Genomic DNA, 14,574 nt, shown 5'->3' on the forward strand with positions numbered 1-14,574 from the left:
GGTTAAGTACCTTACACACTACTTAGAGTGTAAGTGCTTACACCCTGGGGTGTAAGCGCTGTTGCCCAGATTCTGGGGCTGAGGCACAGGTTCAGGGAGGTGAAGCAGTTTTCCCAGTGCTTCCTGCCGGGAAGGAGTAGAACCAAAACTTGAACTCAGGACTTCTGGACTCCATAGCCTGCCTCCCAGGCTGCCCCTGACCCCACAGAAGGACTGTGCACAGAACTGGCAGGCCCCGATTCATCCCGCCACAGCAGAAAGACTAGTTCCAAGCTGACCAGAGGAATGGCTCCTTCTCCCCTCCCATCCCCACTGCTGCTACCACTTTCCTCACCCCTGGTGACTCCTTCTGGGGCCCAGCTTAGGGGATGGCTAGATCCCTCTGGCCCATAAGTGCCTCCAGGGCCATTGGCAAGCCTCGGATCATGGTGAGGCCCCCACCAGAGAGGTGGTCCAGGGCCTGGTGCCAGACCCACAGAATTCCTCACAGGTGCTGCATCCCACCGTCTAAGTTCCTTTAAACCTCTATCCACACCGGCCTCACTTCCGTGGCCGCCATGCGGGTCTAAACGGCAAGTCAGAAGGAGGCAAGTCAGAAGCCTACAGCCACAGGGCCCCCTTTTCACACCCCAGTCCTTAAAGAAGGTGAGCAGAGGGAAGAGGAGGAGGAGCAGGAAGTAACTCGTGGTTTCCAAGGGCAACACCTGGACACACATCCGCAGGGACACAAAGGGAGAGGGAGTTTTCCACAGGGACGCAGGAAGCCCGGCCTGTTCCTGAGAGCAAGAGGCAGCAAGCTCCGGGCGGAAGCTCCCAGCATTTGGCTCTGCTCTGAGCTGAGCCCCGGGGAACGTCCTGGAACCTCTGGCTGGAGGAGGACAGTGGACCAGCTGTTGCAGGAAGCGGGGGGCTGCCAGGCAGGGTCATGCTCCGGGCCAGAGTACTTCAGGTCCACAGAGCCTGGGAGCTCCCAGGCCCAGGGCTGGCAAGATAAGCAGCCTTTGAAGCCCCCCAACCCACCCCAGTCCCAGGGGTTGAGCCCCCCAGACAGAGTCCTGCAGGGAGCTAGACCCCATTTCCCACGGCCACTTGTCTGAGAAGCTCCAGGTCCCCAGGACAAAACCAAGGGAGGGATGGCAGGCCTTGGGGTTCACCCAACCCAGTCCTACCAAACTCAAGGGTGCGAAGAAACGCAGAGATGAGTGGTCCTTACACGTGGCTGCCCAGAATGGCATGTCCCTTCTTTGCTTTCCTGCCAAGCCCTGAACAGTGGGCTGCACCCGTACAAGGGTCCACACAAAGTGGCCAGGGCAGGGTGGTGGTTGGGGCCCCATCAGGCCCCACACCCGCCAAGTGGGAACTCTGTCACACACTTCCTGGGACTGGAGAAGACAGCTCACAGTGTGGGAACTCCTCCCCAGAAAGCTTGGCGGGGCCACAACCGCCTCTCCCTCCACATCCCAGCCCCCGCTGCATCTGGGCTCTGGTCCCTGAGGAACTGAAACCCTGGGGAGCCCACTGCCCCGAGTCCCCATGCTCACCCTGTGTGGACGCGGGAGAGGAAGTGGGCTGCTGGTGTTACAATGAACGGCTGTGGGGGACTCGGGGTTCCTGACTCCAGGCCTGTGTCTGGACTGCTCATGAACAGAGAAGTGAAAAATGCTAGGCAGGGTAGGGCCCCGTCCCGGCTTTTCAGACTTGGAGCAGGTTCTGCTCTGGGGGGACACACTGCCCTCCTGGGATCTGGCTGCACAGGAGAAGGCCACCCATTCTTTCAGTGGCCCAGACCTGGCCCAGGGGCCAAGCTCCCACCTAAATATAGTGTGACCTTTAGCCTACAAGGCAAGCTACATGAGCATGACCTCTACTCCCCAAAGTCTTCCAACAGGTGTGCTGACGTGTCAGGGATGTGTCCGACACAGCTCCCCTGACCCCTCTGGTCGGCAGGGAGGTCCTGGCGGGGGTTGCTAGACCCCAGGGCTGGGCCCCTCTGTGACGTCAGTGAGGAGAAAAATGTCACTTTCCCGGTCTGCCCTTCATGTGAAAGCAAGCTGGGAGGTACTCACAGGGATCAGCACCTCCTAACCTAGCCAGTTCCTAGGAATCCCCCAGAGAAGATTAGAAAACACTGATTCCTGTGTCCTGTGCCAGTCTTTGAAATGTCCGTGTTTCAGAACCAGACCCTGAATTTTGGGGAGCACCAGGTAGCTGTAAGCAGCGTGCCCCCCGGAGACTCCGACCGAGGAACCCCGAGGCAGCCCTGTGATCCCAAATGGAGCCTCTATATTCAGGATGAAACCATAATGGCAGAGTATCCCAGCCTGGCTAGGCCCCCCGCCATCTACTTGGGGGCAGGAGTCTTCCCTTAACACGGGGATGAGGGACTGGACATCCCCTCTTCCCACAGAGCCATCTCTTAAATTACATGCTCTGTGATCCTGATGCTAAACACAGAATTCTTTTCAGAAAAACATCAAGTTCCAGACTTGAAAATCCTGGAATTCTGCTCCCTCTCGGGATGGCAGGACACTGAGGCAAAAGCTCTGAGGCCAGGGCCTTCATCTCCCACCTAGGACTCAAAGGCCTGCACAGAAAGCTGGTTAAAAAGGAAGGTACACTGTGTATGTCTGGGGTTCCTCTTGCATCTGACCTCGCTGGACAGATACCTGCTAATCCCCTCCCGTGTGTCAGGCAGGAGTGAAACAGACAAAGATCCCTGCCCTTTGTGGAGGTGACATTTTAGCTGGGGGAGACACACAAGGGGGGAAAAATATATATATATATATATATATATATATATAAAATATTTCACTCTGCCTGCCTCTCTGCCTACTTGTGATCTCTCTCTCTGTCACATAAATAAAATCTTTAAAAAAAAATTTCAAACAGCGTTGTCAGGGAAGGCCACCCCGAGCAGGTGACCTTTAAGTAGGGATCTGAAGCAGGGGAGAGAGCAAGCCCTATGGCCCATGGGGGAAAGTGCATTCCAGCAACAGGCAAGTGCAAAGGTCCTGAGGCAGGGCAAAGAAGTGTGTTCTAAGTACAGGAAAGGGGCCAGTGTGGCTGGAGGAGAGGGTGCATGAAGGAGAAGAGCAGAAGTTGAGGTCAGCAAGTAGCTGGCAGTCAGAGGTCACTAAGCTTCAGAGGTCACACTCCAGTGAGATGGAGGAAGATAAGGGCTTATGTACAGGTAGGAGATATTGTCAAATGGAGGAGGTATAACTGTCTGTGGGTAATTTCTGGCCTTAGAATATCCTGTCAGTGAATGTTGGGTGGGAGAATCAAACCAGGTCTGTGAAAATAACAGCGGTGGTTGCTTTTTCTTACTGCAAAAGAAAGACCAGTTGCCCTGGGCATTTAAATGCAGTCACTAGGGGTTACTAGGGTTCCCTATATCTCTAGCTGACCTGCTATCTGGCACATGCCAGTGACCTAATGTCAACCTATCGCACAGCCTTCCCCGGCCCTCGTGGGTCCAGGTCTCTGACCTGAAGACCTCAGCTTAGCCCGAGGGCCCCGCACCCCCAGAACTCACCAGGCATGGAGAAGGGGGACAGGAAGGCAGACTCAACTGGCTCTGGTTCTGGGGGAGGCGGCGGCGGTGGGGGCTGCGGCTCCTGCTCCCGCTGCGGGTCGCTGGGGTTTTCCACAGGAACATTCCCATTCTCAATGTTTTCGTGTCTCCCGTTCTGAAGTGGCTTGCTGTTGGCACCGTTCGCTGAGTTGATCAGTCTCTGCCGCTGTGTGACAGGAGGCAAGTCAGATGCCAAGACATGGGACAAAGTGTTCCATGGTGGTTTGTTCCTTAGAGATGCACAGCCCTGAACGGCTTCTGGAACGCCATCCCTGTGCTCCCTGAGAAATGGCCCAAGAACCTCGGACTCCAACTTAGTTTGCTTGTTTCCAGGTGGACTGATACTGGGAAAGCCTTTGGGGCCTGGGCAAAACCTGGGCCTCCCCTTCTTAATGCCAACCAGACCACCTAGCCCCTGACTCTGGAAGACAGTGACCATTCCAGATCCTTCACTAGACATTTATAAGCTGCCTGAAGATAGCCACAGGAAACATCCCACATCATTTTTTTAAATGTTTAATTTTTTTCAGGTCTGTTGTGCAAAAAGACACTCAAATGAAGCATATAGCTCAATGACGTTCTCCATCAAGGTGTAGACCATTTCCAGCCCCACAGAAGAGTCCCTCAGGCACCTCCCTGGTTTATATGCCCCTTCTCTCCAGAGGTAACCAAGGTAACTGCTATTCTGACTTTTATAAACATCAGTTTGCTTCTCCTGAACTTGAACTTCATATAAATGGATTCAAATAATATGTATTATTCTATGTGTGGCTTCTTTCACTCAATATCTGTAAAATTCATTCGTGGTGTTGCCTGACTGAGTAGCTATTTTTCATGGCTGTCGACTATTCCACTGTATGAATAACCCATGATGCATTGTGCAGTTTCCCTTCTTTTATTCTTATGTTCCTATGAAGAACACTGCTATGAACATTTGTGCACCAGTCTTTTTCTGGACAGAATGCACTTGTGTCTTTCGTGTATTTGGGAGTGCAATTTCTGGGTCACACAGCACCTGCATGCTGAACCACGTCACACTCGTATCAGCAATGCATTATAATTTCCTTTGTGTCCTGTTCTGGTCAGCACTTGACCCTGGCAGCCCTTTCCATGTGAACCATTCTGGTGGGTGTGTGATGGTATCCAGCCATGGCTCGGCATTTCCCCACCAACCAACGATGCTGAGCACTTTACTGGGTCGCTGGCCACTGGGATGGTATCTGCTGTCCCAGTGCTTTGCCATGTCTAATGGGTAAGTCCTGAACCAAACTGTCCCCTTCCCGGCCCCATCTTATAGTGACTGACAAAGGCTGCCTCCCTTCCACACGCAGAAGCTGATCTTCCTCACCAATTCCATGGGCTTCTAGAAACCAGGGAAAGGCAGAAGCCACGTTTCTAGAAATCAACAGGTTTCCATTTTCCTTTGCCTTTGCCTTTCCCCAGCTCGCATTCATTTGGTTCTGATTTTAAATACCCATGTGTCAGCCTGAGTTAGGCCTTGGGGGTAAGGACTGTCACACAATGGACAAATATAGACCCCTCCCAATTCTTTGCCAGGAGACTAAGAGTGCATGAATGTGTCCCCAAAGCACTATTATTTCTATCTGTGTGTCCAATGCCTATCCTCATGGTTACCTGGAAGTTAAAACATCATTATTAAAATACATGTTATTTCTCTTTAAAAACAACAACAACAACAACAACAAAGGAACTGACCGTTTAACTGCCTTCATGTTGGTTTTAGGTAGGGACTCCTAAATCATGAAGCCTAGGGTGGGATGAAAATTTTAAAATTCTTTTTTTTACAAGTGTGTTCACAACACTTAGCCTACCAAAAGAGCAAAGAGATCTGTGTCTGAGACAAAAGCTCAGATGTGGAGTCATAATAGTTTGCTACCCAAGTAGCAAACCTAAGTATTATTAAATGACAGGTGATTCCTATAGTTAAACAAAAAACCTGTTTATGCAAGGACAGAATTGTAAGCAGGGAGGCATGACTTAATGGCAACATGAATGGTAGCAATGGAAAGGGGTCATGATTCTAGCTTAATATCAACAGAGCATTGTACCTAGAAAAATATCTAAAGTTACCTGAGGTTGTATTAAAAGAGGCATAGATTATAACACAAAGGAGGTGATGGATCCACATGCTGGGAGAGACAAACTGGAAGATGGTAATGACAGGAACCCTGTTGCATCAGGGAGGGTGGGAGGTTCTAAGAATATTTCAGTTCAAGGAGAAAATCAGGGGGTGGCGATGTTCAAACAGTTACCACTTGGAAGAGGCAATTATAAGCAACTCAAGCAGGGGCTGAACATTATAGAGGGAATAAAGACATAGAAAGAAGGGTCTGAGAAGGTGGACTCACTGACCCCTGATAATCTATGCAGTCCTATTTTTGCAGTCTAGGTGCAAATTTGGGTGGGAATCCCTGTTCTGCGCTCATACTAGCTGTGTGGCTTTGGGCAAATTACTTTGCCTCTCTGAGAAACTGGAAATCTCATCATTTGCTGCAGAAGGTCATTAAGAGGTAAGATATCCTGCACCTGGCTGGGCCTCAGCAGTCGAATGGACCAGCTCAAAATGACCAGCACCCAGGTGTGAGATGCATGGAAACTGAAGGTCGGGGAGATTCGGAGCGCCTTGGCAACTCACTGCAGGGGCTCTGGGTGAGAACAGCCAGGTGCAGCGTTTGAGTGAAGGAAAACCCCTCACACCCCCTCTCCCATACACCTGCCCCCAGCGCAAACCCCTCTCAGCTGCTCTGTCCTCTCCGGTGAACAAACAAGGGCATCCGTACCGCAAGCACTAGACTCTATCACGGCTTAATTGCGGCTTTGCAAACATCTCTAACATTTTGGAATTAAAATAACTGAACATTCTAATGAGACCCAGGGTCTTAAGAAACAACTTTGAAACTGGGCATTTGGGTTTTATTTTTCCTCCCCCCACTCCCATTCTCTGATGAAATTACCCCAAGACACAGCTTTGCTTCCATGCACAGTTTATCGGTTGTGTGCCGCTGAAATTTTTAGTGCTGTTAGCATCTTCCCAAACATTCTCATTAAAAGAAACTGAGACCCAGGAAGATCAAACCAGTTAGTGGCTAATGGGAGATTAAAAGCCCATCTCCTCTCCCAAGCCCAGCCTCTCTGTATCCCTATGCTCCCTGCCAGGGCACTCAATCCCAGCCTGGTGGTGGGGGGAGGGGGAGGACGCAAGGTCTTCCCAGCAGCCTAAAACATCTGGGGTGGGTGACCATCAATATTTTACCAGCTCCTCAAAACCCCAATGATTTCCCTGGTGGGTCTGCCATGAGAAAGCTACCGTGAACCCACATCCTTCAGAGTTGTCCTCACCTCCATTCAGTGGGTACAATTATGCTCACGAAAGATAACCAGGATTCAGTAAAATTTCACCAATTCCTATTTAACTGACCTGGGTCAAAAGGATTCAGAATGATGCAGCATTTGCAGTGTTTCTCTTTCTTTCCATATCTTCCACAGGGAGGACGTATTATACACAAAAGCAGAAATGTTCAAAATACAGAACTTTTCAGCTCTGGGCGATATCATTTCTGCGTACCTCTGACATGCTAACCACGGGTTATTAGTTATCAAATTTCCAAGCTCTCTGAGAACTACCTGGGTGTGAGGGTAAGGACTTCAAACTCCCATATGCACATATGTGGCCTGGAAGAAAGTTGGAAAGCCATTAGAGTGGGGGCATCTTTGCTATAGTTTCTGGACAGGAAATAGCACTGATTTTTTTTCCCCCCAAGTGAGAAAGAGGGCACAAACTTCAAGCAGAACAGGAGGGTGCAGAGTGAAAAGGAAGTGCTCAGGGGTAAGTGATCTTCACCAGTGTTCTTGGTTTTCTCCTAGTTGTTCTATCTGTAGAGAACAAGTGTGGGCTCATCTTTTTTTTGTCCTAAAGAACACTTTAAAGAAACAACCCATACTTCCAGCTGGCCTTTCTTCACTTAGCTTTCCTTTAGTGCCTGACAAAAGTCTCAGTGGCACATCTTAGAAATTGTACTTGATTTTGCTGCCTGCCTTGTGCCACACCTCTGGAGAGGATCGTGTGCTGCTCGCTGGTAACGTTTGGGCCTCCTTGCATAGCAGGGACAGCAATAAAGGCCAGTCTGGCTGAGGACATCCTGGTGGCCCAGCACCAGCCCGTGTCTTCAAAGCACAGCAACACACCCAAGGTCACTCACTCTTAGTGCACTTGACGCAGACTGACCTCATTAATTATGATCCTGCTGGCCATCCGCAGTCGGGTCCTGGGCCCAAACTTGTTGGTGATCATGATGCGTAAGCCCGCCTCCGGGAAGCTGAACTTGGGAGGACTGGAGCTCATGACCTCGTCCACCATCACCACTGGGTTTTTGCTGTACTGAGGCTCCTCCTTCACTATATTGAGCACAACCCTATGATTAGTGCTGAGATCTCCCTTGCGAATGACACCCCAGCACTGGGCTGGCTGACCTCCCCTCACACTGCAGACCTCCTGGGGCTGTGGTCTGGGCAGCTGCCAGGGGACTGCCTGCCAACTGGGAGTGTTAGCCAAGGCCCCGGGGTCCCATGCTACAGGATGCCTCACGAGCAAACGCTTCACATCTAGCCCCTCTGCCAGGTGATGCCCCCTCTCTTTGGGGTCCATCTTGACTAAGGCCTCTCAGTTCCTCGTCTGCACCTCAGTGGGGGGCCTGGCTACAATTCAGACAGGTTCCCTGCCCCCTCCTAGCCCATGACGGCGAGGGGACCTTTCTTCCCCTCTGTTGACAGAGGCTCAGATAAAACTCTGGATATTGACAAGGGCCCTCCAGGATGGAAAATGCTAGAAAGCACCAGATAGCACGGGCTCTCAGCTTCCCATCAGGCCACCTGCTCCGTTTGAACAACCATCTCCACCTGGCGGAGAAGGATAGGGGCCTGGCAGTGAGGGCAAGGATGAGGACCACAGGGGCTGGACGAGACAAGAGAGACCCCAGAGGAAAGCCTGCTTGCTGAGGGCTGATGGCCACATCCCATGTCTCCGATAAAACATACACCCTCCAGCAGGGAGGCCACAGTCTCTGACCCTTTGCTTTCCACCTCCCCCCGACCCCCATCACCCCAAGAGGCTAAAGAGTAAGTGTCTCCAGGCCTCAGGGCTCTTCCTTGCCAGCTTCACAGGCTCGCTCGGGGCTGGCCTCCCAGGGGGATCTGACATGTAACTCCGGAGCCCTGGGGAGGCCACGGATGGAACTGCTCAGGAACACAGCACACAGAAGCAGGTGGTTTTTCCCTCTGGGGAGACTGTCAAAGCGGGTAGTCCTGTCCCTCTACACTGGTCACCGGCTCCTGGAGAGCGGCCTTTCCCGGCAGGAGTAGCCAAGAGCACACCCTCGAGAGAGTTAATGGCACCGACACGAGCAAATGCACACCCGACACGCACACCCTCACCAAACAGGCAGCAAGGCTCAGCAGACAGGAGGCATGGAGGTTAGAAACGAAGCCAGGAGGACCCCGCATTTGTCAGGACAGACGCTACCCTGTAAGGAGGTGTGCGCTGGAGGTCCTGGTTTGTTTTGTAATCCGTGTGTTATCGCTTGGGTGAAAGCAGATTACTTACAGTTCAGAAGAGAAGAGTTAAGGAGACAAAGCCCAACAGAGATTGCTAGAGGTGATTAGCGTGCGGTGGGCGCAGAGAGCCTGGGGCAGCGTTCTTGATGGTGGCCAAGATGCCAGGGGGTTATTTGAAGGAGGAGTTAGTAGAGGGGTTCCTGCTACAGGGGGCTTCAGTGTTCAGGGCTTTGGGAAGGGCCCCTCTCCTGGCCGATTTCTATGGCTCTGGCCCACTTGGAGGAGCAGGACCCCTCACTGCTAGAGAGCTTGAACCACTCCCTCCTAGGGAGGAGACCCGCCCAACCACCCGTAGGCTCCAGGCTCTGTCCTATCTGTAGAACCAGCCCGGACATGCGCATCCCCTGGGGGGCCCCTGGGATCAGAAGGAGGGAGCCTCTGGAGCATCCGTTCATTGAGGCAAAAGCTGTGATAACTGGCTTCCCCAGCGTGGGGGGGGGGGAGGGGGTAGGGGTGGGGTGGGGAGATAGGGAGGACTCTCATCGTGGTGTTGTCACCAAATGGCAGCAGGAGGTGGTATGGCCAAGCCAAGGGGGGCTGCCCGGAAAATCACTCCATTAGAGAATGTTTTTCTGGCAGTTCTTCAGCCCCAGGCCAGGCGTCTGCCTCCTTTCTCACTGCTGGAAGCCCAAGTCGGATCCAGGGCCAGGGCAGCCTAGAAAGTTCCACCATGAGCCTAGCAGTTAGCCCCCGGAGCCCTGGCTGTGAGGCTGTGGCAACCAGCAGAGAAGGAGGACTCCTTCAGCAGCTGGAAAAGGGGAACAGGGGGTACCCTCTTCCTCTGCCCTGGGGACCTTTGCTTAGACCTTTCTCTGCTTTCTTGAGCAGAACTGAAGCGTCATGTGAAAAATTTCTAAGAGTTTTAGAAAAACCCAAACATCTGAACGAAGAACAGAGCAGGAAGATATTATATCCTGCCACCCCCTCAAAATAAGGAAAAAAAAAAAAGGCCCGAGAGGATTTGGTAAAAAGAACCTCATGACCTTTAAAGAACATTTAAGTACATTTTACAAGAGTGGTAGTAACAAGGCCAAACACCTGGGAAGGGGCCGGATTGAACAGTTTGACTTGGCACAGGGAAACACCAAAACTGGTAACAGGAAAAACCAGAGCTGTGTGTGCCTGTGGGCTCTGGACAGGATCCACCAGGCAGCAGTCCTGGGCCTCCTCGGGTGGGTGGGTAGATGGGGACCTGCCCGTAGGCCGAGGAGCAGGGAGGGGGAGCTCTGCCTTGGAAAGACGGGTGACAACTACACCATTAAGAAAGGCAAACTCCTGGGCGCCTGGGTGGCTCAGTGGGTTAAAGCCTCTGCCTTTGGCTCAGGTCATGATCCCAGGGTCCTGGGATCGAGTCCCGCATCAGGCTCTCTGCTCAGCAGGGAGCCTGCTTCTCCCCCACCCTGCCTGCCTCTCAGCCTACTTGTGATCTCTCTCTGTCAAATAAGTAAATAAAATTAAAAAAAAAAAAAAAAAAAAAAAAGAAAGGCAAACTCCTGAGGCCCCCTTCTCAGTCCCTGAGAAGGGTTCCTGCGAACACCTTCCTCCTGCCTCAGTCTGTTTCTGGGGGGACGGTGCCCTGCGGTGACTTACACACAGGGCCCTCCACCAGCCTGGGCTACGAAATCCTGAAGGCTCCATCTCTGGGACTCCCCCGCTCTCAGTTTTCAGCCCTGCAGCCTACCCCCCTCACCCCTCTGTCCAGACCTTTCTCTCCTTGGCCGTTATCCAAATGCCTCCTCCTTGATGAAACTTGGAGGGAGGCCCATCTGCCTCCTTTTCCTATGTTTCGGGGGAGGGGCAGCCCTGTGTCTAATCTTCCAATTTTCTAGACATTTTCTCGGACTTAGATGTTTGGGGGAAAATGAGAGACCTGTGGGGGAGGTCCTACTGTCCTGGGTGTCAAAGGAATGGAGACAGCGGCAGGACAGAGCCCTAGGAGAGGCCCCACGTGGGATGTGGCTATTCTGCAAGTAAGGGATGCTTCCCACGGGACACTAAGGAGGGGCCTCCTGCACGGGCCACACAGGTGGTAGGGAGCTCTTGGGGCTGGCACCTGAGGAATGAATGACCCCCACCACCACCACTTGGAATCTTTCTTCTTTGCCATGAAGGTCTTGTGGGCCCCGGAGCACTAATCTCGGTGTACAAGACTGGGCAGGAATCAGCCTTTGTCCTGAGATGCTGTGCTCAGGGATCTGCAGTTGGAACCTCGGGCCCGCTCTGTCTGTGGAGCTAAAATGCAAACCAGCAGCCACATCCGTCCCTCCCCTCTGCGGAGGTTGTCCTGGAAACAGGCTCTCTCCTGGAGGAGGCTGCCAGGCATTTTGGCGACAGGACACATGGCTACAGCTTCAAGCTCTCCAGGCCTCCCCTCTCTGACCATCAGGGACCAGTGGCGTCTGGCAGCCGGGCCGTAACCATGACTACACTGATCCTCCCCCAACCCCAGTGGGCTTCTTCCTTCTCTTCCATATGGAGACATTCATTCCTCCTTCAAGCACCTGTGACAGGTGCCTCCATCAGGCGATTGCCTGAGACGGGACAGAACAAACTTGCCGGACATCCAGGGCTTGGAGTCCCTACTCAGATCTGCCCCACTAGTAAAGACTAGTGAGGGGCCAAGGAGGACAGATTTCAGCCCCCACACGTCCCAGACATGAGCAAACTGGCCCCCGAGACCACCGGGGCTGTCACAGACCCCATGAAGGAGTGAAAGTCGCCTGAAAGAGGACGTGGCTCTTCTGTAGCCACGGGGAACATGGAAGAAAGACCCTCACGTGGCCCATCCACCTGTCATGCTGGTGAAGGCCTTTACCAACCCTGTGGGTGGGACTGGAGATGCCAGGCTCATCTGTTTTTCCATAATCTTCATTACAGAAACTTGTTCAGGCCTAACCACTCCCTGGGGGCCCAGAACCCCAGACAAGGGAGCCGCCCCTGGGGTCAGGGCTCCCAGGCAGGGCTCTCTGGGGCGGGTCTGGATGTTCCTGCTCAGCTCTGTGGCTGCCCTCCCAGGCCTTGCCATTCCTCTGGTGACGAGACAGAGATCTCTCCAGAACAGAGTTCTCCACCAGAACTGGGCCTGGCATGTGAGAAATCACAGGGAGACCTGAGCCTGCTTTGCCACCCCAAGTCCTCCGCCTCCTGCCACTGGCCTTTTCCGAGGGTCAGACAGGTAATTCGCTGCGTTTCACAGGAGACCAGCAGGCCTGGAACCTTCCTCAGGAGGCTTGGGGGAAAGTCCCCCGGGCATGACTGTTGGCTCTCTTCATCCTTCTCCCTTCTACGCAAACACAAGTCTGAGCCACATCTCCTTGTTTAGGGCCTTGGGACCAAAGGTAAGAGAGTGACAATTTAGGTGGGGTGTGTGTGCGGGCAAGAGAGAGAACGGGCGATGGTTTCAGTGACTCAGCATGGGCCGCTCCTGTCTGCTCAGCCTTACCTCGCCTCAGCAACGGCATGGAGGGATCGTCAGAGCTACTATCACAGTAATCATTACCATCCTCCAGCTCGCTGTTGACGGTATTGCCATTGGCAATGGTCTTTTGTTTGATGGTGAAAAAGGCCTGCATCTTCACATTGTACCTGGAAGTTAAGGCAGGAGGTCAGAGCCTGGGGAGATGCCTGGCACCCCACCCCCACCCCACGCACCCACAGTCAGAAGGCCCTGGGAGTGGCCTGTGGAGGCGGCGAGGGGGAGTGGAGGGCGCTTAGCGGAGCTGACAGTCCCCTGACAGGACCCCGAGAACATTGTGCTGTCAGAGGCCTGCCCCACTGGGCTATTAGTGGCTTCCCTGGGCGGGGGGTGAGGAGGGAGGCATAAGGAACCTCTGGTCCAAGAGCATGACCCATGTCTACCCATACCCGTCCCAAGCCTGTCCTAATAAAGGAAGTTCAGGCCAGTGTCAGAGGCAGGCTCGAAGGGAAGTGTCACCAGGTTGGTCTTCCCTCCCACAGCCATGTGTCCCGCTCCCATGGGCTGCCCGGCAGGCCAGCTTGCATCCCTCACAGCCAGGCACACCCCCCCAGAGAAGACACCATCTCCGGCTCGGACCCCAGGCCACCCACCTCACTGGAAGGTGCTCAGAAAGCGAGTGGTTCACGTGAGGGCAAGCCTCCCGCCCTTGGACAGGTGATCACCCATTTGCACAAAATACCATAAACATCTGATATAAATGTGGGGACTCAGAGTCTCCTAAAAGTCAGTGTTGCTTTTAACTCTTTCTGGGGATATGGACAAGACGACAAAACCTGAAGGGGACTCAGCTCACAGAGAGGTTGTTTTTTTTTAAAACGCTATTTTAACTCTTTTTCGTTTTTAAGTGTCGAACTTGTTGGCACTAATCACAGTCCCAGGACGTGTCGGGTGACTGTCAGCATAATTTACTGTCGGGTTGCCGCATCCCGAATGAGTCTGTGTCCGTTCATCAGTTAACCAGTAACCACCCCCCACGCCCCTGGTAATCTCTAACCTACAAGCTCTATGGATTGGGCTCTCCAGAGTCCCTCGCCCAAGCGGAATCATGCCGTGTTTGTCCTTTTGTGACTGGCTACTTTCACTTAGCACGTTTACAAGGCTCATCCCAGTCTGATGTCCCTGCCTTGTTAGGGCTGAATGATACTCCTCACCAGCACTTTTGAGATCATGCTGAGCCAGGCGGTTTCTGGAGGCGGCAAGCGAACCCAACCCTGACCCAGGGTCTGCACCTTCCTTCCTGAGTGGCGTGCTCTGGAGTTGCACCAGGGGGAGCCCCTGACAGGTGGTACTGTACAAAGCCTGGTGCGAAAGCCGGGCAGCCTGGCTCTTTGAGAAGAGGGGATTTACGGCGACAGTGAGAAAGGGTGGTGCCCCAGGGCAGCAAGGAGCCCCCGGGAAAGAGGTCTTGCTGGCCACCTGTCTTTGAACAGCCCCATCCTCTACCCACCAGCCCAGGCTCCCCTGGTCCACGGGTGGACAGGAGCCCCCAAACAGAGTCTGAGTACCCCAGTGGGTACCCCCAGAGAACCGGAGCTGGCTGGAAGTGGCTGGAAGGTCTGTCATCAGTTTTGTCTGGGCTCTAACGAAAGGCTAGAGCAGGAAGCAGAACAAGGCGTCAGACTGCCCAGCAGGGAGAAGAGAAAAGCTACTTACTTCATGATCAGAATGTAAAACGCGTACAAGATGATGAGAACCAGTCCTTCCCACCTCAAAGAGAGAACAGAGACTGTGGTTAGGACAGGGTGCCTGTGGCCGCGGGGTCTGGGGCTGACGGCTAGGCCCTGGTGGAGCAGGGCAGAAGGTCCTTTGACCCTCCCCAGCCCTGGCCCTGGCAAACAGGGGCGCCATCCTAGGCTGTGGCCAGCTGCCATCTGAAGCCCTCTTGGGGACA

General features: G+C 53.4%; 1 protein-coding gene across 2 annotated transcripts in view; it reads right to left on the minus strand.

Annotated features, from left to right (window-relative positions):
* LOC111148647 (solute carrier family 24 member 4) overlaps positions 1 to 14,574 on the minus strand; it is a 161,472-nt gene that overhangs the window by 32,140 nt on the left and 114,758 nt on the right. Inside the window, exons 9-12 of one of the 2 annotated variants that reach the window (XM_022505400.1) lie at positions 14,337 to 14,390; positions 12,705 to 12,790; positions 7,821 to 7,990; positions 3,536 to 3,740 (exon numbers count right to left, since the gene is read on the minus strand). In XM_022505400.1, coding sequence (XP_022361108.1) covers positions 3,536 to 3,740; positions 7,821 to 7,990; positions 12,705 to 12,790; positions 14,337 to 14,390 — 515 coding nt within the window. Of the gene's footprint in view, positions 1 to 3,535; positions 3,741 to 7,820; positions 7,991 to 12,647; positions 12,791 to 14,336; positions 14,391 to 14,574 lie in introns of both variants that reach the window. The other variant, XM_022505399.1, reaches the window with a different exon arrangement.

The sequence above is a fragment of the Enhydra lutris genome, unplaced genomic scaffold, assembly GCF_002288905.1.
Source record: "Enhydra lutris kenyoni isolate GAN:26980312 unplaced genomic scaffold, ASM228890v2 scaffoldscaffold20, whole genome shotgun sequence".
NCBI classification, from domain to species: Eukaryota; Metazoa; Chordata; class Mammalia; order Carnivora; family Mustelidae; genus Enhydra; species Enhydra lutris.